This window comes from Neolamprologus brichardi, chromosome 13 (genome assembly GCF_056152115.1).
Source record: "Neolamprologus brichardi isolate AB-2024 chromosome 13, ASM5615211v1, whole genome shotgun sequence".
NCBI classification, from domain to species: Eukaryota; Metazoa; Chordata; class Actinopteri; order Cichliformes; family Cichlidae; genus Neolamprologus; species Neolamprologus brichardi.
In genome coordinates, this window is record NC_142116.1 from 19,582,008 (window position 1) to 19,603,349 (window position 21,342).

General features: G+C 40.7%; 2 protein-coding genes across 4 annotated transcripts; one reads left to right on the top strand and one right to left on the bottom strand.

The window, feature by feature from the left end:
• Positions 1–879: 879 nt before the first annotated feature.
• Positions 880–13,761, top strand: fbxo11a (F-box protein 11a). 2 transcript variants are annotated; one of them, XM_006800809.3, is made up of 22 exons: positions 880–1,255; positions 3,135–3,259; positions 3,366–3,447; positions 4,522–4,666; positions 5,726–5,855; positions 6,468–6,551; positions 6,668–6,800; positions 6,887–6,993; positions 7,124–7,235; positions 7,488–7,594; positions 8,668–8,805; positions 9,026–9,243; positions 9,340–9,520; positions 9,623–9,745; positions 9,968–10,053; positions 10,187–10,263; positions 10,373–10,516; positions 10,686–10,796; positions 10,923–11,030; positions 11,132–11,240; positions 11,330–11,428; positions 12,076–13,761. In XM_006800809.3, exons 1-22 carry the CDS (start codon positions 1,162–1,164, stop codon positions 12,203–12,205), a joined length of 2,643 nt encoding a protein of 880 aa, XP_006800872.1. In that variant the 5' UTR covers positions 880–1,161; the 3' UTR covers positions 12,206–13,761. The 2 variants fall into 2 exon arrangements, with proteins under 2 accessions (XP_006800872.1, XP_006800873.1); XM_006800810.3 differs by having other exon boundaries at positions 881–1,255; positions 4,525–4,666.
• On the bottom strand, positions 13,693–21,053 carry msh6 (mutS homolog 6 (E. coli)). Of its 2 annotated transcripts, none has more exons than XM_006800808.3 (10): positions 20,670–21,053; positions 19,800–20,002; positions 19,512–19,687; positions 16,762–19,321; positions 15,970–16,253; positions 15,718–15,835; positions 15,537–15,626; positions 15,264–15,418; positions 14,020–14,219; positions 13,693–13,906 (listed from the first exon to the last, which is right to left on the bottom strand). In XM_006800808.3, exons 1-10 carry the CDS (start codon positions 20,927–20,929, stop codon positions 13,825–13,827), a joined length of 4,128 nt encoding a protein of 1,375 aa, XP_006800871.2. In that variant the 5' UTR covers positions 20,930–21,053; the 3' UTR covers positions 13,693–13,824. The 2 variants fall into 2 exon arrangements, with proteins under 2 accessions (XP_006800871.2, XP_006800870.2); XM_006800807.3 differs by having other exon boundaries at positions 19,800–20,005.
• Positions 21,054–21,342: the final 289 nt, after the last annotated feature.

The following is a 21,342-nucleotide window of genomic DNA, read 5'->3' on the forward strand; positions in this document are numbered from 1 at the left end:
ATAGCCAGGTTTTAATTTGGCATGGTATGTCAGTTTATTTTTACCTGCAGTGGCAAAACATGCAAAACTTCAAATGTAGAAAAAATGTCCATAGGTCTGATTCTGTATTACTATTATACAACATAGATTATGTTGCTGCTAAAGGCTACTATTGTCTTATTTAACCTAGCCTTTGCTCAGACCAATTATAAAGTGTGAGTCAAGCTTCCTGTTACAATAAAATAAAAATATGGATTACACAAAGTTTGAAAGGTTTATCTGACAAGTGAGTAACTGACTTCTGAGGTAACAAGATTTATCAATCCTGGTAAACTCAACAAACACTCTGTAAAGGCTTCACTTTGTCCTCTCCTTTGTTTACCGAAGACCTCATTAGCAGAAGTCCAACTTTCATTATTTAGTTTACAAATAAAAATCAATAGATGTTGATAAGCTGAGGAACACTGGTTTCAGGACTGGTTCAAAAGATGTGGGCTACCGATGTTTACAATCTGAATCCCTGCAGGAGTTTGTGCTTTTAATGTTAAGCTCAGTTTATTCATGAGGTAAATAAATAATAATGATGAGAGGCTTTATTAATCCACGTGCATAAATTATCTTCTTACTTGAGCAATTATATTCGTTGCCTTTTATGTAGTCTATGTCAGGTGGTCAACTATCATAATATAACCAGTGCTATGATCTGCCTTATTGGGTATTTTGAGTAAATGATACTTGTAATTATTGTATTTAGTACAATATGTCGCAAATGTAGACTTTAACTACACTACCCACATCAAGAGGTTGGCTGTTTCTCACAGCAGACTCTCACATGATAGACGCTCCAAAGGCTGGGCTCTAAAGGGCTAAAGTAACACTGTTAAATAGACCGCCTTGAACGAGGAAGGCGACGTGATGGCGAGAGGTCCTCCCATGTGATGTGACTGAGGCCTGACGGACTGTGCCCGTCTGTTATGGCTCCTCCTGCTACAGTAGAACGGGGCTAGACGTAATACCAGTGCGGGGAAACGGGAGTTAACACACCGCGATACGTTTCTCGGGAGCTTCGGCTAAAGATGGCAGATTGTGCAATGCTGACGAAAAAGACATAGACGGTGTCCTCGGCGTTGCCTCTTCTGCTGTGAAGGCTTCGATATTTCCTCAAGATTACCAACACCCCAAATGAACTCCGTCAGAGCAAGTAACGTTAGCAGAAGACCTAGGCGAGTATCGAGGCCGCGCCCGGTGCAGCCGGAGAGGAACCACCAGGAAAGAGGTAATGCTAGCTCAGCGAGTGTTAGCATTACTGGAGTGAATTATAGCTGGTTTTGAGGTTGAATTGCGTGTTTTGTTTTTGGGCAGTTACGCCTGTCGTTTGTTTGTTGTTTATATGTGCGCACATTAAGGTAAAGTTGGTTGCTGTGAATGTAAGAGCGATCACCAAGGGTCGCTATGCAGCCAGGAAACACCGATGCTTTTGTGTTTGTAGTTAGCATTCAGGCCGCGCTTTGTTTTGCTAGATTTTTTTTTCTCCGAGTCGGCCTTTCTTTTGCTTTTCTCATCTCGCGCTGGTGTTTAGCTGTGTTTTGTGTTATGTGAGATTCGATTAATATAGAAAATGACATGTGATAAACATCGGTTTGCTGGTTCTATGGGTAACAAACGCAGGGGAGGAGACATAAAGTGGTTTTGCCAGTTGTCGTAGCATGCTAATTTAACCTAGCCTGTGCTAGTTTAGCTGTTATTATTAGCCGGTTTGGCTAGCTGTCTGCGTCCTGTCGTTCTAAAAACTTCATGTCCATTATAACAGTAACATGGCATTGCGAGATAGGTTAGTAGTTAATACTATTTCGTTTATTTGGCCTAGTCACATTATGTTTTAGTTGTTACAGTAGCACTGTCTAACAGACGGAGTAACACCAGCGATTTTTTTCCCCCCAAATAAACATTTCCTTGCAAAGGATGCTATTTAATCACAGTTGCTATGTCTGAAAGAGCTATAGTAAAGACCCGGTCGTTCTTGAGGGACACCAATAAGCCACATTAATGGTTTGTTTTTTAATCTGATTTACAGTTGGACTAATCTCATATTGTGATGTTTGAGCTCACAGCATCAATTGGCAGTTAACCTAAGATGTGCTGGATGTGTTAATGTTTACAAAATAGAGCATCATAAACTAAACCGTCATGTTCATCTTAATAAAAATAACTTATTAGATTACTTGACTTCATCTCTATTTCTCAGTTAATTTATTCATGGCCACAATTGCAGTGTAGCTCAGTTGTGATTTCATGGCAGTAGATGCATTGGGCAAGGCATGGTAGATAACAGATACCCAACAGCTGCTTTGCCCATTCCACATGATAGTGTCTGTTATGTTTTAGTTAAACAAGTCAGCAGAACATATGCTTTTTGTCCATTTTGCAGCTTTATATGAGAGCATGCTTTTTCTGCTGCAGGGTCTAACAGACTGTTTGTAGTGGTTACAGGCCTAGTAGCCAGTGAGAGTTATCCTTGAAACCAGAGCAACAAGCAGTGATTTGGGGTAGCTATCAACTCATCATACCTTGGTGAATAGGCTTATAAACATACTGTGTGTCTCATTTAGCTGAGGGTTCATATTCTGATTAGTTCAATTTTCCAATCATTTAAATCTTCTGTTGATAAGATTTGTAATCAGCTTGTTCTTCACACACCAGGTAATAGTCAAACAACCTTTTTTACTGGCTTTTGTCCTATGAGGTAAATGCTGTAAAGGAATCTGAATCTGTGCTGTTGTTCTTTTTTAAACAATGAATTAAAGTTGTGAAGTCATGCCTGTTGTTCAACCAAATGTTCGACACATGCATGCAAATTAATGTCTGTATTTACAGATAAAGACACATGCTTCAGGTCTTTAAAGCAGAGAAAGCTACACCACATAGGTTAAGTAAATGTATGCAGAGTGAAAAGGAAAAATATTATGCTGTTCTTTGGTTTCTTTTGGTCTTTGGTTTCTTTGGACAGTCAGTTTTAAACTAGTTTTCCTAATGAGCGTACTAAAATGTTACACCGAAAAATCTGTTGAAAATACATCAACACAGGCTTATCTGTTGTATTGGTTTAATATGTCGAGCTCTAAATAATCATTGGTTTTATCTTCCACCTTTTCCAGATGAGGACGTTCCTGCAGATATGGTTGCAGAAGAATCCGGTCCTGGAGCCCAGAATAGTCCATACCAACTTAGAAGAAAGTCTCTACCCAAGAGAACAGTGTGTCCGACAAAGCCAAGCATGGAGGTACATCTGTTAGGAATTTTAGAGATGGATAACTGCCTACAGGATGTTAATTTAATTTTGAGGCACATACCATTTCTAAAAATTTTCTACGACTTTTTAAATACAGGGTGCTTCCACTTCAACCACAGAAAACTTTGGACACCGACCTAAGCGTCCCAGAGTTTCTGGAAAGTGTCAAGATTTACCAGGTAAGTAAGAAGACATTTTTTGACTTGCATGTTCAAAATTTTGTTCCCTGCAGCTTGTGAGGGTTAATTGTGCAAGCAGTTGGAGAAGAACAAGTTATAACTCATTTAGTCTGTTAGTCTGTCTTGTTGGGTAGTAGTGTGCAGTTGTATGTCATACAGAGTGTCATATTTCTTTTTACTAAATCTTTTATGTTATGATTATATCTTTTCTTGGGGGTTTGAAACGTTATGAGTACCAGAGGCCTATGTGGTACACAGACTTGTTATGACATAGTTATATGGGTCTTATGTCATTTCTAGCTTAATTTAAAAATAATATATGACAAGAAACTATGGTATAAACTTGAGTGAACCGATGGCAGTTACTCATGTTTTGGTGGATTTAACATGACAGTTTTATTCTTCAGTCCATCCTAGCTATTATGATGATTGGCAATTTTGTGGAAAATGACTGTGTTATAGTATAAAGATGTTTTAGAGTAATCTCTCTAAAAATGTCTTTGCTAAAATTGTGAAGCAACTCCATAAATTTGTCATTTGGAAAGTATAAAGTCTGTTATTTGTGGTGTATGGCGTCTTTTTTATATAATGTTGCTCCAGCCAAAGCATCCCAAATAAATGCTTGCCTTGTTAGATGGCATTTGGTTCTGCCTTTACAATTGTCAGAATGTCTTATGTTGTGCATACTGTTGTTCTACATGATCTGTGTTTAAAACTAAAAGTACGTCTGGGTCATCGACAGTCTCCGAACAACGGTGACTACTACTGAGCAGATCATCTTAGAGGCTGAGCTAATACCTTTTAAAAAAATGGATTATTTATGTGTACAATTAACAGAGAAGTAAACTGACAAAAAGATCAAATTTCTAAGCTGCCAAAAAGCTCAACACTGTTGGCATTATGAGAAAGCCATGGCCCATTATCTTTTGTTTCATGAAAAAAATATTGTTATGCAGATGAATATGCTGTGTCTGTATGAGTTAAACCATAGCCCAAAAACCGAGGATTGATTTTATGTGTGGAATTGGAAAATCATTACATGCATGTCTAATTCAGTGATCGTCTTTCTCCCAGCAGCTCCAGCAGAGCAATATTTGCAAGAGAAGCTTCCAGATGAGGTGGTGCTAAAGATCTTCTCATACCTGTTGGAGCAGGACCTGTGCCGTGCAGCATGTGTGTGCAAACGCTTCAGTGAGCTGGCCAATGACCCTATCCTCTGGTGAGACATGACAAAGTGACAAAACATCCTTTGGTATTTATTGTGCCCCCCCTTTTTGTTTTTTAAGGTTATTTTAACATGGTAAAATACCCTTTTTCTATAGCCATTAGCCTTTACTAACTTTAAATTAGCGTTTGTTAATGTGGTTAATCTAAATTTGAATTGTTGATTACATGTTAAGAATTCAACAGAAACCAGATATTATTGTTGATTTAACAGCAACAGAAATCTCATTTTATGTTGTGAGCGAGCCATCTTTAATAATTAGATGTGCGGGTGTGTGTCACTGCTTTACTTTTCTTTAGAACAAATGTAATTCAGACTTGGTCGATTTGTTGCGGTACATACACTGTTGAGCTTGAAGTCATTGGGATGAGCACTTTGGCTTAATGTTGTCCTCCCACGCGTCATTGGAACAATTTATTTTTTAATCGATACAGCGTCGTTTCATTTCATGATGCCACGTGAACCATTCACCTTTGTTGAGTGGATGGATTCAGAAGTGTGGACACGATTTACCAAAAAATCTGGATTGCAGTTTGCGGCCTGTGTTGTTGAATCATTGCAGCTAAATGTTGGCAACCAGCACCAGCCATGTATTTTGCTGACACACTGTTCTCTTCTGCCACAAATGACTTCAATAACCCACTCATGCTGTAAGCTGCAGTCTATTCAGAACAAGCACTTTTTGAGCACCCACTGCATTAGTTTGTCTTCAATGCCTCAATAAAATATAAATGTATATATACACACACATGCACGCGTACACTGTATAATTGTTTCTGTGGTTCTTCATTGAGTCTTGGGTGCTGGCTCATCATTACTAGTGTGCAGAAGGACAGTAGTCTGTATTAATACTACTAATAATAACAAATGAAAGTAGCCCAGCCACCATATAATGTTGCAGCCTTTTTGCTAGTGGTCCAGTGTATCAACAATTATATTGTGGACGTGACTTTTTTTAAAATGTGGTCATCACATTTTTGCCAAACAATGATTTCTGTATTGTAATCTGACAAATTGAAGGATGTAAACTCCTGGTATGCCTTCATATTTCAGGAAGAGGCTGTACATGGAGGTTTTTGAATACACGCGACCCATGATGCACCCCGAGGCAGGGAAATTCTACCAGATAAACCCAGAAGAATATGAGCAGCCAAACCCGTGGAAGGAAAGTTTTCAGCAGTTGGTATGGAAACTACTGACATACAATGTAGTAGCGTTGGTTTCAGACTAAAGTGACCTAAATAATGTTTGCAGAGCTTCAGTCCTAAATGAAGCAGGCCATGAAAACCACATTATCTAAAATGTTTTAAGAAATACTTTTACAATAAAACCTTTTTAATCATCGAAATATTAATCAGAAAATTGAAGGGAATGAGGTGGGGCCATTTGGGTAGAACCTTCTTGTACATGTAATCCAATTTTTATATAGTAGTGCATTATTGAGCAACTTTAAAGGCAGTGTTGAGACAGAAACTAGGCCATTGTTGAATCTTTGAATGATTCTTCTGTGACCTTTTTGCTACTGTAAATTCTACCAGTGTGGACATAGCTGAAGTCACAAAGTGACATTCAGTATTGAAATAAAAGCGTAGAAGAGGATGTTTTTTAAGATGGAAATAGTGTTTACAATTATTTTCTCTGTAATACACTGATCTTAAGTATTTTCTTTTCCCTTCAGCAAAATTGTCTCTTTTCCCTTTGTTCCTCCATCTTTTTCATTACACAATCCTTTTGTAATTGTTCACTTCTTCCACATATGAATAATAGTAGTGTTTCTTCCCTTTTTTTCCCCCAGTATAAAGGCGCACATGTAAAACCAGGCTTTGCAGAACACTTTTACAGTAATCCTGCCAGATACAAAGGAAGAGATAACATGTTTGTAAGTGTAATTTTTACATACTTTAAAAAAACAAACAAACAAATCTTCCACTTTAATGTTGCGGTCAGTCATCCTACCTGTTCTTTTCTTTTCTTTTTTCTTTTCCCTTCCCCCAGTACTATGACACCATTGAAGATGCTCTTGGAGGGGGTCAGGAGCCTCACTTTGACGGCCTGATATTTGTCCACTCTGGTATTTACACAGACGAATGGATCTACATCGAGTCGCCTATCACAATGATCGGGGCTGGTAAGTGCGTTTGCAGTCATGGTTACGGTTTCAGTGCACCCTTGTTTAGTCTGGTCTCTAATTAAACCAGTCTGGTCTTTTTGCAGCTCCTGGAAAAGTAGCAGAGAAAGTTATCATTGAGAATACCAGAGACTCTACGTTTGTATTCATGGAAGGCTCAGAAGATGCTTATGTTGGATACATGACCATTAGGGTGAGATGACTCTGATATTTCTTTCCTCACATATACAGTAAATGTTTCCTTTTCCCCCATGTTGTATGTATGTTAGTCCTGTTTTAGCTACTGTTGTCACATTCAACGTTAACAGTTTTCTATCCTGCAGTTTAATCCTGATGATAAATCCGCCCAGCACCACAATGCACACCATTGCTTGGAGATTACAGTCAATTGCAGCCCCATCATTGACCACTGCATCATACGCAGCACGTGCACAGGTAATTTTGTTTAGATCTGACTTTTCAGGCCTTCAGAGGGGTCAGTGGGAGCATTTGACAGAAACTAAAGTTGTTTTTGGTTCCTCATAAGATAAAATGGCTGAGAATTACTGAGGTCTTGTGTTTATGTGTTTGTGATGAAGTGTTATTTTCTTTTTTCTTTTTTTTCCATGATGGTGCGCAGATTGTTTTCGTTGCTTGTTTTGACAGGTACATTTGTGGACTAATATATTATTATCGTGCTTGTTTCAGTGGGGTCAGCAGTGTGTGTCAGTGGTCAGGGTGCTTGTCCCACAATCAAGCACTGCAACATCAGTGACTGCGAAAATGTTGGTCTTTACATCACTGACCATGCACAGGTAATGCACACCTGTTTTTCATGTTATTTAAATATAGAACTTAAATGCATATGTCAGCTTCTGCTGAGCGTGTCCAGCAGTCTCACATCTTCACTAGAGCTAAAGGAACAGCAGTGTCAGTGACGTGCATCTATCACAGTCGTACATTCCTGCTTTGCTTTATATGTGAATACCATCACAAGTCTAAGTCCAGTCTACACACATCAGTCTTTTATCTATAAGGTTAAGGAAACTAATCAGCAGACTTACAACTGACCTATTATTTTGTTTGTTGCTATTTTCTGTCATGTGTATAATGTTACAGTGCTAAAAGTTAGTATTAAACATGTCTAAATAATCATACATGTATTTGTGATGAGTGAGTCATTCAGCGAAGTGAGAGTTCAGGCCTTAGACCCAGTTTCTAGTGTTTGTTTGCTTGTTTTTCTGATTGTGTGGTTCTGGTCATCTGCTGGAGGCAAAGCACACCTATAGAATCAAATTAGTCTCCTTGGCAAATGTAAATGAATGAACACATTCTTGCCAAACTGTCTCCTTGAGTAGCATTGAAAGCATGTAATTGCATACAAATAACTGACAGGGCAGGGAGATTTATAGTTGTTTGGTTTATGCACAATAAAACTTAACTTGCTACATTAACTTTGGTGTTTCCTACCAGCAAATGATTTAAACATACATCTGTTGACAGGAAAAAAACTAAAGAAAAATATTATACATCTTGTGAAAGAGTATGTTTACCTTTATGTCACTTAGAAAGTAGCTAACAGGAATGACCAAAGAATTCTTTCTGTATTGCTGCAGATGTTTAGGTTGACAGGATTGGTTGGAAAAGCTGCTATTTTTAATCAAGAACTATAATTATGTTATTTAGATTTGCCATTTGTTTTCAGAGCCTTACACCAGTGCTGCTTTTATTCTGATCAATCAGCTTTTCAGGAAGAACTTCCCATTAGAAGAAGCTGGCCATTGATAAGACAAAGGCAAAAAAGGATAAACTGTGGTTTTACATAAAGGATCAGGGCCAGCTGGGGACGAGTAGGTTTATTTTAAATGCAATTCTTCATGTCGTTCAGGGAATCTATGAAGACAACGAGATTTCAAACAACGCTCTGGCTGGGATCTGGGTGAAAAACCACGGCAACCCAATCATCAGACGGAATCACATCCACCACGGCAGAGACGTGGGAGTTTTTACATTTGACCACGGCATGGTGAGATTCACTTTACTGATGGTTTTATGTTGTGTATGTTTGTCAGCCACTAAATTGTATGAGAAGAAATTCAAATGTACAATATGTAGTAGCCAAATAACACTAGTGCAGATAAACTAGGTGAAAAACATAAAACAACATGATGATGGTGCACTTATACATATAAGCTGAAAAACCACTTTGATGGGCTTATAATAGGTTTGTCATTCTCTGTTTCCAGGGTTACTTTGAGAGCTGTAACATCCATAGGAACCGTATAGCCGGCTTTGAGGTGAAGGCATACGCCAATCCGACAGTGGTTCGTTGTGAGATCCATCATGGTCAGACAGGAGGCATCTATGTGCATGAAAAGGGTCGCGGCCAGTTCATTGAAAACAAGATCTTTGCGAATAACTTTGCAGGCGTGTGGATCACTTCCAACAGTGACCCCACAATACGGTCAGTATGAACTGAAAGTCTTGAGCTCAAATCAGGTCAGCATTCAAATCTATCCGATTATTCAGGTTCTCAAATTTGTTGTTCTGTCCAAAACAGGGGCAATGCCATTTTTAATGGTAACCAAGGTGGAGTTTATATTTTTGGTGATGGCCGAGGCCTCATTGAAGGAAACGACATCTATGGTAACGCCTTGGCAGGAATCCAGATCAGGACAAATAGCTGCCCTATTGTCAGGCACAACAAGATTCATGATGGCCAACATGGAGGAATATATGTGGTAAATATTTCTAAAAATATTGTTTTGCATATTTAAGGGTTTTTCACTCCAGCTTTCTTATTTTTATTATGAGGTGAAACCATTTGTTTCTGTGCCATGCAGCATGAAAAAGGACAAGGAGTCATTGAGGAGAATGAGGTGTACAGCAACACACTGGCAGGAGTGTGGGTTACAACGGGCAGTACGCCAGTGCTGAGGAGGAACAGGATACACAGCGGGAAGCAGGTCAGATCACAGGCTACTTAGTACACCTAGAGGGATGTATATTGTTCATCTGATCATAATGGTCATAATTTTGATGTCATGAGATCACAAAGTTCCATCTAAGACCAACTTGATATCCTGTGAATTAAAAAAAGATGGATAAAGGAATAAACCAGATTTATGTACAAGCACATTATGAATCACTAAATTAAAGCCAATATATTTTCATTGCCATTTTAACAGGTTGGAGTTTACTTCTATGACAATGGCCATGGTGTGCTTGAAGACAATGATATCTACAATCACATGTACTCTGGAGTTCAAATAAGGTTTGTGTAACATGACAAATAATAATAAGTAACATAAGCAAGATTCACCTGAGCGATGTCCTGATGTTAGGGTGGTCTGGTAGAGTGGTATTGAAGCAGCTGCTCACTTTTCCATTGTGTCGTCCCTCCCCAGGACGGGCAGCAATCCTAAGATCAGACGGAACAAGATCTGGGGAGGCCAGAATGGCGGCATTTTGGTTTACAACTCAGGTGAGAAGAGGAGATTTTTCTGTCTTATTGTTCTCTTTATTGCCATAGTTAATATACTGTTTAAACAATATTGCCTCAATAACAAAACATCCATGTATATGTTCTCTAGGCTTAGGTTTCATCGAGGACAATGAGATCTTTGACAATGCAATGGCAGGTGTGTGGATAAAGACAGACAGCAACCCCACTCTGCGGAGGAATAAAATCCACGACGGTAGAGATGGTGGGATCTGTATATTCAACGGAGGAAGAGGTAACCGATTTATTACAGAAAGGAAGTGGAGTAAATATTCAAGTGGTTAAAAGTAGTGTAGATTCAATTTGGCTTTATAATATTAGGAAATTCAGACCTAAATTAATGTAATCCTATCTTTTGGTATGTTAGTGAATTGTCAGATTAAAAGTCCATTTTCTGTTATTAGGTTTGCTAGAGGAGAATGACATTTTCAGAAATGCCCAAGCGGGGGTCCTCATTAGCACCAACAGTCACCCAGTACTGCGGAAAAACAGGATATTTGATGGCTTCGCTGCAGGTGGGTAATGCATGCACACTAGCTTTAATAGCTCATGATGAGATGCTTGAATTTAATTATTGTGGACTTTCAACATTGCTGTGTCTTTTGAAAATTGATTATTCTTATTTGTTTATGTAAAACTAGGTATTGAAATCACCAACCATGCCACGGCGACTCTAGAGGGCAATCAGATCTTCAACAATCGTTTTGGGGGGTTGTTTCTTGCGTCTGGTGTCAATGTTACAATGAAAGGTACAGTATTAGTGGCAAAGATTTTTAAATATTATTGAATAAAAATGCAGAAATCTCATAATGGATCAAAACATCATCGTACAAATTTCTGTTTCCTCCAGATAATAAAATATTGAACAATCAAGATGCCATTGAAAAAGCTGTGAGCAGAGGTCAGTGCCTGTACAAGATTTCAAGTTACACCAGCTACCCAATGCACGATTTTTACAGGTAAACTTTTTTTCACTTCTTGCACTCAAAAATAACCTCAGCTATTTTTGTTTGTGATTGTTAAAAAAACACACCTTGGGTTTCCATAGGTGTCACACTTGTAACACAACAGACCGCAACGCCATTTGCGTGAATTGTATCAAGAAGTGTCACCAAGGACATGATGTAGAGTTCATCAGACACGATAGGTAAGTCTGACTGATGCAAGCTAGTAAACAGAACAAACTAAATACACCCTGGATGTAAATGGATGACAGACTGGCTTGTTGGTGCCTTCCTTTGAAGTTCCCCACTTTAGACCAGAGTGAAAGTGCAGAAGCAGAACACAGCATTCACAAAACAAGGAATAATTGCTGCTCTTTCTTTCTCCCTGCATGGCACACACACACACACAGCAGAGGAAAACAGCAGCACTGTTTCTCATGATGGTGGATATCAATAAGCTGCAGCAGATCACTGCTGTTTCAGTGTATTTTATAATGCAAGCTTGGCTTAACCTGCCACATCTTTATTTGCTGATGTAGGGATACCATCTCCGAGACAAATAGCTTGCTGCTAAGTGCACTGATAATTAATTCAAATAAGCAGATTTTGGCTAAGATACAGACAGTGGTAGGAGGAATTGAATGAAGAGAAACAAAACTAGTCTGTCTGCTTGATGGTAAAGAGAATAATGTGCATGCTCGCTTGCAAGAAGCTTGGGGTCTGATTACACTGTTTAATTTTTTACTAGTCACAGATGTATAGAGGCATATTAAATACAATATGGTGTACTCTCTTCTCTGTTTTCGGGGACCAAACATAATTACTTTTTCTCCTCCGTCTCTGCCTACAGATTCTTCTGTGACTGTGGTGCTGGGACGCTGTCAAATCCTTGCACGTTAGCAGGAGAGCCGACACATGACACAGACACTCTGTATGACTCAGCTCCCCCTATAGAGTCCAATACACTGCAGCACAACTGAGCTCAAGTCCCGAGGTGCTTCTGCGCTTCAGCAGTAATGGACATATAAGACACTTTAAATTGTGCCGTGGAAGAGCAATTCCAAACTAAAACACAGATTCACTTTGGCAAAAATATACAGTGACTTTAAAAAGTAAAACAAAAAAAGACTTGCGACCCGGATCTTCTAAAAGGAGACATTTAGAAAAAGGTGATTATGGATGCCTCACATTTTCTTTTCCTTACATTTTTTGACAAAAGATGACATCAGTGGGACAGAGCAGAAGAGCAACTGATTCGGGATTTGTAGGTCTGTTGATTTGGTCAAGTAAATGATGCCGGTGAGAGTTGGACAAAATCCACCGAGGCTTATCTGCTTTTGGGAAGCGGATGATTGAGATACTGCAGTGTACAGATCCAACATGGAGAGTCAGTCAGAAGAGGCTACAGCTCGTCTCATGAAAAGGCAAAAGCCCCCAAATACAACAATGCTTCCATCTTTGGGCAACCGATGTGCTCGTATGATATGTACGGGAAAAATGACCTAGCACTTCAGCATTTTTTTTTCTTCTTCAAGACAACTGTTGAGATTTGATTTTAATGCTTTTTTTTTTGTGTAGTTTTGTATTTTCATGCAAAAATCTTACTGTACTTGAATGTCTTTATTTTATTAAATGTGTTTTAATTTTTTTTTGTTATTATACCCTAGAATTGCTGTAATTATACTCATGTCGCAGTATCTAACTTCTTTCTGTGAAAGAGATCAGAGACAAGAGAGGAAAACACTAAACACTTTCTCCAGCAATGTTGACTCCTTTACACTTGCAATACAGAAAAATTAGATGTGTAATTGTGCTTTCACAAGACTTGTATATCTTCTTGTGTTTGTTGATGATATTCCAGTCTGCTTTACATGATCTATGCATATTTTTTGGTTTAGTATCTGTTGGCCTGTCACCATTACTTTAAAGACCAGGCAGTACAGATTTACATGTGACTGCATCTTGATTGGAAATTAACCCATGATAAGCTAATTAATACAGGTTTCTTTTTAATAATCTCTGGCCCTGGTCAGCATTTGACAATAAAATGACCTGATGCCATTTAGTCTGTTACTTTGTGAATCGATCTCAGTTCAGTAGGTAATCTAGACACAGGTGTCTTTTTCGTTACCATCGCAGGCACGGATGCTGTTTAACAGCCCATTAGGATACAAATTCTGGCTTCCTTTGTCCTCCAAATGAAAGAGCAGTCTTATGAAAGCATAAGTTTTGATGCGTTTTTCCATTGTTTGCCAATGTTGCTGGAGAATTTAAAGAGGCTTTTACTCTACTGAAGCTGAGACAAGTATCTATATACAGCGCTTTATTGGTTTTATTGCCCCCTTCCCCCAATTCATGTGTACTGGTGATTGTGGGTTCTCATACAGACTGAAATGTATGCATGTATCATAACATCTAGACTTAATATATTGTGAAGTATTCAATAACCGTTATGTAGGCGCTAGCGTGAATTAAAAGGGTTTAATTTCCTAGATGAAACATTGTCATTTTTTAAAAATAAACTTTATTAGATCAATTCAGTAGTGTTTTTTTAATGACAAGAAAACAAAACAAAATGCATTGAACTTTTACCAACATTTTACAGAGTACTGAGCAGTTGAATGAGGGAAGTGAAACGGGTGCTGTCCAGTGTAGCGTCCTCAGCAAACTGGCACAGCTTCCTATATGAGGGGACAGGAGGGAACATAAGTAACCATGCTCTGACTTTAACAGATCAGCATTGTGTGTCACTGTAGTATCCGCAGAATAACTGACGCGAAACAATAATACGTACTTGAAAAGTCTGAGATTGACGGTGCTTTTCTCAAACTCTCTGGCCTTCCTGTGTCCTGACTGGATAACTTCCTCTGGTAGGTTGGCGAGTCGAGCAGCATTGAATCCATAACTCTTAGGACACGCACCCGTTATGAACTTGTAGAGGAAAGTGATGGTCTCTTGACTTGGATCCACACACTCATTCTCCACCATGCACGCCTGAAGGGGGGGTGAAAGGGAAACATGATACTTAAAACCCACAAACCGACTGCATTAAGAAAAAAATAAATAAACAACAACTAGTAAATCCTCCGGGTTTGAAAAATAAATCATTGCCTCCTGCTGTTCCCCCTAATGAACAGCAGGAGGCAATTTTGGTTGTAAAAAGTCCGAAATGAGCTGCCATCCTCCTTTATGACCCGACTAAACACTTTTGCTAATGAGTTGATAAGAACTAAATGAGACCTTCATCCAATTTATGACTTATCCCTCCCTCAGTTGTCATGCCTTGACAACTAAAAGGCTCAACCTGAGGTTTCATAACAAATTTGCATACCAAAGCTGTTTACAGTAATGCCACCATAGTGCACATTATATACTATACACTAAAGCAACACAGACTAACAAACCGTAAATATCGGTGTCTGAGCAATTGTATGAAACTTGCCGTGCACAATTTGAAACAATCAAATTCCGGTGAGTTCAAAATTTCTTTATTTCTTCAGTTTATTTATACAGTGACGAATCACAACAACAGTTGCCTCAAGGGGCTTTATATTGTAAGGTAGACCCTACAATAAACCTTACAATTTTTTGCACCATGTTACTAAAACAGCAAAATGTGAAGAGCAGGAAGCTGCCGGTTGCGGCTAGGGCTCCAGGCATGCAGCTGTGCTCGAAGAGCAGATGTAGCCACAAACTGCTGGCACTAAAGGTTTTTGCTTTCATTTGTCTTGTACATAACCTCATTAATGCACTCTGAAAGCAAGAACTAATTTAATACTGGATACTTGGGGCACACACACTAAAGACACACACAGACCCATTAAAAAACAAAAAAAAAGCTGCAAGGCTGTGAAGAATTTAAATAAAAACAGAATGCAATAATCATTTAAATATTATATTTGACATTAATGTATAAAAATATAGCCTCATTTATTTATTTCAGGATTCATTTTCTTGCAAAATGTACTATTTGTCTTTTTATTACAGTCCTAAATGACTTTGCATTGTATCAAGTGTGATTAGCCTTGCTGTACTCACCATGTGGCCCAAACGCACGGCAGGGTTGTTGGCATAATCCTCCACCAGGGAGTGGTAATGTGTAGAGAAGAGAGTGCGACAGCAGATCTTCTCAGCAAGCTCCTTTACAACAGCGCTGGCGATTGCTGTGCCATCATATGTGGCTGTGCCCCTTCCTGCAAGCAGTTCACAGCTCAGTGATTACACCACAACAATATTGTGCTGAGAATACAGTCTATGCTATCCACCAATCATGTGAATAAGCTTTAATAAGCAAACTAAATAAATGCTTACCCAATTCATCCAGAAGCACAAGTGAGTGTTTAGTGGCATGGCGCAGGATGCTGGCAGTCTCACTCAGCTCCACAAAGAAGGTGCTTTCTCCTGTAGAGCACAGAGTTGAAAATACACCCTCAGCTCATGAAGCACAAGCTCAGATCATTATTCCTAATATGTTAAGAGTCTCTGATGTTACCAGCCATGATACGATCTGAGGCGCCCAGCCGAGTGAAGACCCTGTCAACTGGTGTGAAGCGGAGGCTCTCAGCTGGAATGTAGCTACCCAGCTGGGCAAGAATGATCACGAGTCCACACTGTAAAACAGGAGCAGCACGTTATCTTAATATGGACCAACTAAGACTGCAAATACACCATCTATGTAGACTGTGGAAAAAAAAACATATGAAATTGTATGTATACATTTATACATATAGTCAAAAATACCCACTTGTCTCATTAGAGTAGACTTTCCACCCATGTTTGGCCCTGTGACGAGGACACAAGAGGCCAGACTGTCATCTTCACTATTTTTACCGGTGCCAGGGCAGCCAATGAAGATGTCGTTAGGAATGAAGTCGTCGCCAAAAAAGGTCTTGGTGACACAGGGATGACGGGATCCCTTGAGGTCAATGAAGGCTGCAACCTGGGCGTCATCCTCGGGAAGCACGACCTCTGCCCTGGCCATAGGCCCGTCGCCGCCCTGGCTGTAGCGAGACAAGGCCAGCAGCACATCTGGGGACAAAAAAAAGGGACATACATAAAAAAGAAGTACTGAGCATTTAATTATTTACATTTAAGAACTAAAAAAAATGCACATATTAAATGCATGTCTTATAGGTCTGCTTTGCTACAATAAAATTAATAAAACCAAATCTGTGGCTGGGACGTGTCTCAGTGGTACAAACACTTTCAGAAATCAAAAACTATGCAATAATCTAAATAACTGCAAACATCAACATATAATTTCCCTGAAACAGAGACTTATCCAAGGTGTAAAACAAATGAACTTACTTCTAACAAGCCCTCAGACTGGTGCAACATCATTATTTAAAAAACACAGTATGACAGTTTCTCTGCAACATCTGCAGGAAATGTACTGAGAACAGACCGGTGTAGTGAAAACCAAAACAACACAAATTACATATCGAAAAGATGAAGAAAACTTTTGTAGTTTTTTGTAGTTAAAAAAAAAAAAAGCTTTTTAATTAAAAAAAAAAAATCAAAACAAAAGGATTGTTACCAAGCACTGCCATGCACTCCACAGCAGTCTTCCAGTCACTGTAGTTCTTGTCAAAGTTATAGAAGAGCCTCCTCATGCAGTCTTTGAGTGCAGCATCTCTCTTCTCCTCAAATCCTTGCAGCTCTGAGAACATCCGTTCACTCTTCTTTGTCACATAACGCTTCCAGCCTTTCTTTGTAGACTTTAACTCATACTCGTCAGGGATATCCCTCTCCGAGACGCTGTCAGGAACCTCCATCTGATAGCGATTTTTCCCAGTTCCCCAGAAGTACATGTTTTTACAGCCAAGTCTCTTTTTCTGTTTGTCCAGGTAATCCAGCAGCTCTTGTTCACAGTTCTTGATTCCAGTCAGAGCCTGGTCGTACTCCGGGTCAAAGCCAGCTTTGGGGGTTATTACTCCAGTAGTGCGGGCTTTCTGGTGGTCAAAGGCAGTGTCCCAGCGTTTGAGTTCACCAGAGAGGTCGGGAAAGAGGCCGTTCTTTTCGCTATTCAGGCTGATAGCTTGACAAAGCAACGTGGAACGAAACTCGCCTGAAACTGGAGCAAAGAGAGAAACGATGTCCTGCATCGTTTTGAAACCTTCCAGTGCTGAGAGGAAGTCTACTATCTTGCGCTTGCTGTAGGTCACTTCCTCATAGAGAACTGCTCGGCTGTCAGGGTGGTCCTGGCTCTTCAGAGGTGTCCCGATACTGTGGATTTTGCTCAGCAGGCGCTCTAGATCTGGAAGTTTTTTTAGAAGGTCTGAAACCTCAGTAGCCTGGGCTTGAGCTCCCATCAGGTCCTCCACTGCATCCAGTCTGTCCCTGATAGATGTGGGGTTACACAGAGGAGCGCAGAGCCACTGCTTCAGAAGCCTCTTTCCAAACGGAGTAGAGCAGGTGTCCAAACGCTCCAGCAGTGTCCCTTCTGTTCCTCCTGACCCATTCTGAAAGATTTCCAAGTTTGCCAGAGTCATTCCATCAAGCACCATACGCTGGCAAGTCTTGGCAAAGAAACTGGCGGGTCCTGCAGCTTTCTCCATCTCAACATCAACTGGGACATATTCTTCAAAGTTAGCCATGGAGAGCAGCTCTTGGTCCACCAAGCATTTCTTCAGGTAGAAAATGCATCCACCCAAAGCGGACAGTGCTAGTTCATAGCCCTCCTTAGGAGTAAGGCACAGTGAATCACTCTCAGATGTCATCTCTTTTAGAAGAGTGGGGAGAAAGCTGCTCCCAGTCCCCTCCTCCTTGCCAGTTGCCTCTTTAAAATAATCTTCTTCTGAGAGGGTTTTCAGAGTCTTCTGAGCATCCCAGAACTGTGTTCCTGCGTTAAGTCCTTCCTGCAGAGCAGAGGACAGAGAGGCTTTGAGTATTTTGCGAGTTTCAACAGATGGGTTTCCTTTCTCAAAGAGCACCTCAGCGGGGGCATAGTGTGCTATGAGCGTACGCAGGCGTGAGCAGTGACGATCGTCTGAGAACTGACCGACATGAAAACAACCGACTGATGTATCAATAAAACAGACTCCATATGTGCGGCAGCGGCCGGAGCTTTCTTCTTCAGCCTTTTCTTTCAAACTCAGGAGGAACTTGCTCTGGCTTTCTGAAGGAGCACCATCCAACACACTGTAGGTTTGGGTACCACGTGTGATAATCCTGCACACTTCTCTTCTCACTACACGGTCTAATTTAGTGGGCTTGAGCATTGTCTTACAGCGCGCTTCCATCATATCTGGGGTCTCTGTCTGCTCAACACGAGCCACTTTGTAGCCTTTCTGCACCAGTACATCTGAGAAACGTCCAAAGCCAATCTCTGGAAAACCAGAGTGCGCCCAAGTCCCCTTCATGAATGTCAGTCCCAGCTCGTTGACTCCAATCACAGCATCCATGTGGTACAGCTCATAAAACTTTCCCACCTTGTAGAAAATCACTGTATCAAACATCTCAGATTTGAGCTGCCACCACCGACGTATACCAGGAGTGATTTGATTCATAAAGTCATTTGGCACATACAAGGTGCTACGATCATAGTCATCATCTGTCTGTCGCCGCCGTTTGCTGTCTTTTCTCTTGCCGTCCTGCAACCACTCCAGTTTCTCATGATCCCAAACTGCCCCTGCAGTGGAGCCTGATCCAGTCGCCTGGCTCTCAAAGCTCTCGGGAGCAGAGAAGGCTGACAAACGAGATTTTGTGTCAGTTGCAACTGCTGCTGGAGCTCTTTTAGGTGCAACAGATGGAGCAGTAGGTGTCTTTGCTTTTGTTTTAGCCGACTTTTCTGCAGGACGTTTGCGCTTGACAGGCTTGACAGGGCTTTCCACGTCTGACCTTTCGGTGCTCTCTTCTTTCTCTTCACAGCTTTCCTCCCCTCGTTCCTCTTCATCCTCACTGCTGGACGCAGCGTGTTCTGGTTTGAACTCCTCATCGGAGCCGTCACTATCTGAGGCCGCAATAATGCGACGGCGCTTGGCTTTGCTTCCTTTTTCCATTAATGCACAGAATAAACGTGTACTGACTTTGGATGGCTTCGGGGCTTCGCTTTCATACTCATCACTGCCCTCTTCATCAGTCACTAAGCTGTCAAGCTGAAAAAAAAGAATAAAATATAAATTAAAAAAAAAAAACTTGCATTACTGACCAGTAATGATAAGCTGATAATTACACCATGCGACTAAGGCTGCTGCCCTGGGAATAACATTACTTTTAATATTACAGGAGAATTTAGACTTCATGACCACACTGGTGAAATATTATATTCAGAAATTATCGGGTAACCTCCATTTCTTCATCATCATCCTCTTCTGCATCAGATGGGTCCGTGCAGAGAGGTATCTTTAATCTTTTTTCTGGGCTGTCAAACATAACTCCATCAGCCAGCTCCATTGCACGACGGATTACAGGTTTTCCACAGAAGTAGACTCCTCCAGGTTTAGCATCACTGCTGTCAGAGCCTGTGCAAATCATACAAAGAAATTCCAGCTTACTCTGAGCAGACAGCAGCAGCAACAATGGCCCCAAAATGGATGCAAGCCACTGATGCACTTGCAACTAGGAACAACCAACCTTGGTACTCTCTGACTCTATTAGAGCTGACCCATCCTCTTGTTGGAGGTTCATCAAAGAAATGAACGTGTATGCGCTGGTCACGACCACGGCCCCTCATCTCCTGCCCAGTCAGAGGCTGGGGTACCACCATGCACGGCCACCAGGGGTGCCCTTCCATTTTTGCCCACACAAGGGCACCAGCACTGAATAAGCATGGAGGGCTGCTGAGGATAAGAAGAACAAAGACACTTTCACACATCTTTCAATGTTGTAAAAATTACGTTTAAACGTGACTCATTGTGTGTTACAGTCGATCTCTTGAATGGAGTGGAAAAGCAACACCACAACACCAGCTTGGACCTTTATTAGTCCAACATGCCCCTCTTAAATATAATAATCAGTTTAAAACAGAGGTGCAGGAAAGACAAAAGCAGTTGCAATTCACTTGTGATAACTCGGTTTTGCAAATCCTTTTATCTTAAAAGCACACACGGCCACATGTCAAAAATCATTTCCCCCTATCGTGGGTAGGGGTGTGGTGCCCACTTGAGATGGCCCAAACAGTCTAAACTATGATAGAAGATAGTGATAAGTCCACACACCCACCACTTTGATAAATACAGGCATTAGCATTGATTTGACCCAACAGCCAGCATTGTTCTGCTCGAGTCACCCCCAATTTCACGTGTCCGTAGCACAAAGGAAAGGTCACACTACATTTTCTTTATTTATTTTCTGTCAGCTCTCGTTTTAAGCGGTCTTAATACCTTAATTTAAAAAGAGAACTTACGCTGGTGTTTCCGGGGGTCTGCAAACAATTTTAGCACAGGGAAGGAAAACTGTACGAAACCCGACTCCAGCAACTACACGGCTCCCAAACTCACTCACCTTTCTTTGGTTGTTTGGGCCTTGTCGCCAAATAGTTTCTTGAATCCTCCGCTCGCTGGCTTGGACTTACTTTCCTTCTTAGCTTTGTTGGTGTCTTTTGTCTGCAGCGGAGTCTGTTGTGCTTGCTCTTTCGGAGAGGAGTTGGACTTCTCTATAGAGGAAGGCAGGTCTGCCTCCGCCGGGGAAGGACTCGGCTTCGGTTTGGCGACTAGCGGCGGAGACTTGGAGAAGAAATTAAAGAGCGAGCTTTGCTTCGCCATGTGTGCGAGTTGAAAGTCTGTTTCCCTGTGTTTGTATTTTAAATAACTCCAACGACAACCACCCCCAACCTTTCTGCACCAGCTAGCGTATAGCTAGTGAGCTTCACGGCGCAAACGCAAGTAGTTCGCGGGAAACACGCACGGGGTGTTGTGGGCGTGGACAAAAGCCTCGTCCAATGATGAGTTAGTATACTATAATGTGGGAATCACGTGACCCAAACACAACTTTTGTTGTTGGCCATGCTGTTGGCGCCCAGAGGTCTTTTTCTTTTTTCTCTCTAAACTTTATTTCCAGGCGGATAAGTACAAATTACACTGTCATGTAGACACTCAGCACTGTCATTTATTGGAATAAACCACTGTCTTTGTTGTGTTTATAAAATGTGGAGGGAAAGAAACAGTAAATGATATGA

Coding starts and splice junctions, on each gene's coding strand:
- msh6 (XM_006800807.3), bottom strand. CDS start 20,929: ATGGCGAAGCAAAGCTCGCTCTTTAATTTCTTCTCCAAGTCTCCGCCG. Junction 19,322..19,511: donor ATGATGATGAAGAAATGGAG/GTTACCCGATAA, acceptor CTTTTTTTTCAG/CTTGACAGCTTAGTGACTGA. Junction 14,220..15,263: donor CCGTGCGTTTGGGCCACATG/GTGAGTACAGCA, acceptor CCCCCCCTTCAG/GCGTGCATGGTGGAGAATGA.
- fbxo11a (XM_006800809.3), top strand. CDS start 1,162: ATGAACTCCGTCAGAGCAAGTAACGTTAGCAGAAGACCTAGGCGAGTA. Junction 4,667..5,725: donor GCCAATGACCCTATCCTCTG/GTGAGACATGAC, acceptor TTCATATTTCAG/GAAGAGGCTGTACATGGAGG. Junction 10,054..10,186: donor TACTCTGGAGTTCAAATAAG/GTTTGTGTAACA, acceptor GTCCCTCCCCAG/GACGGGCAGCAATCCTAAGA.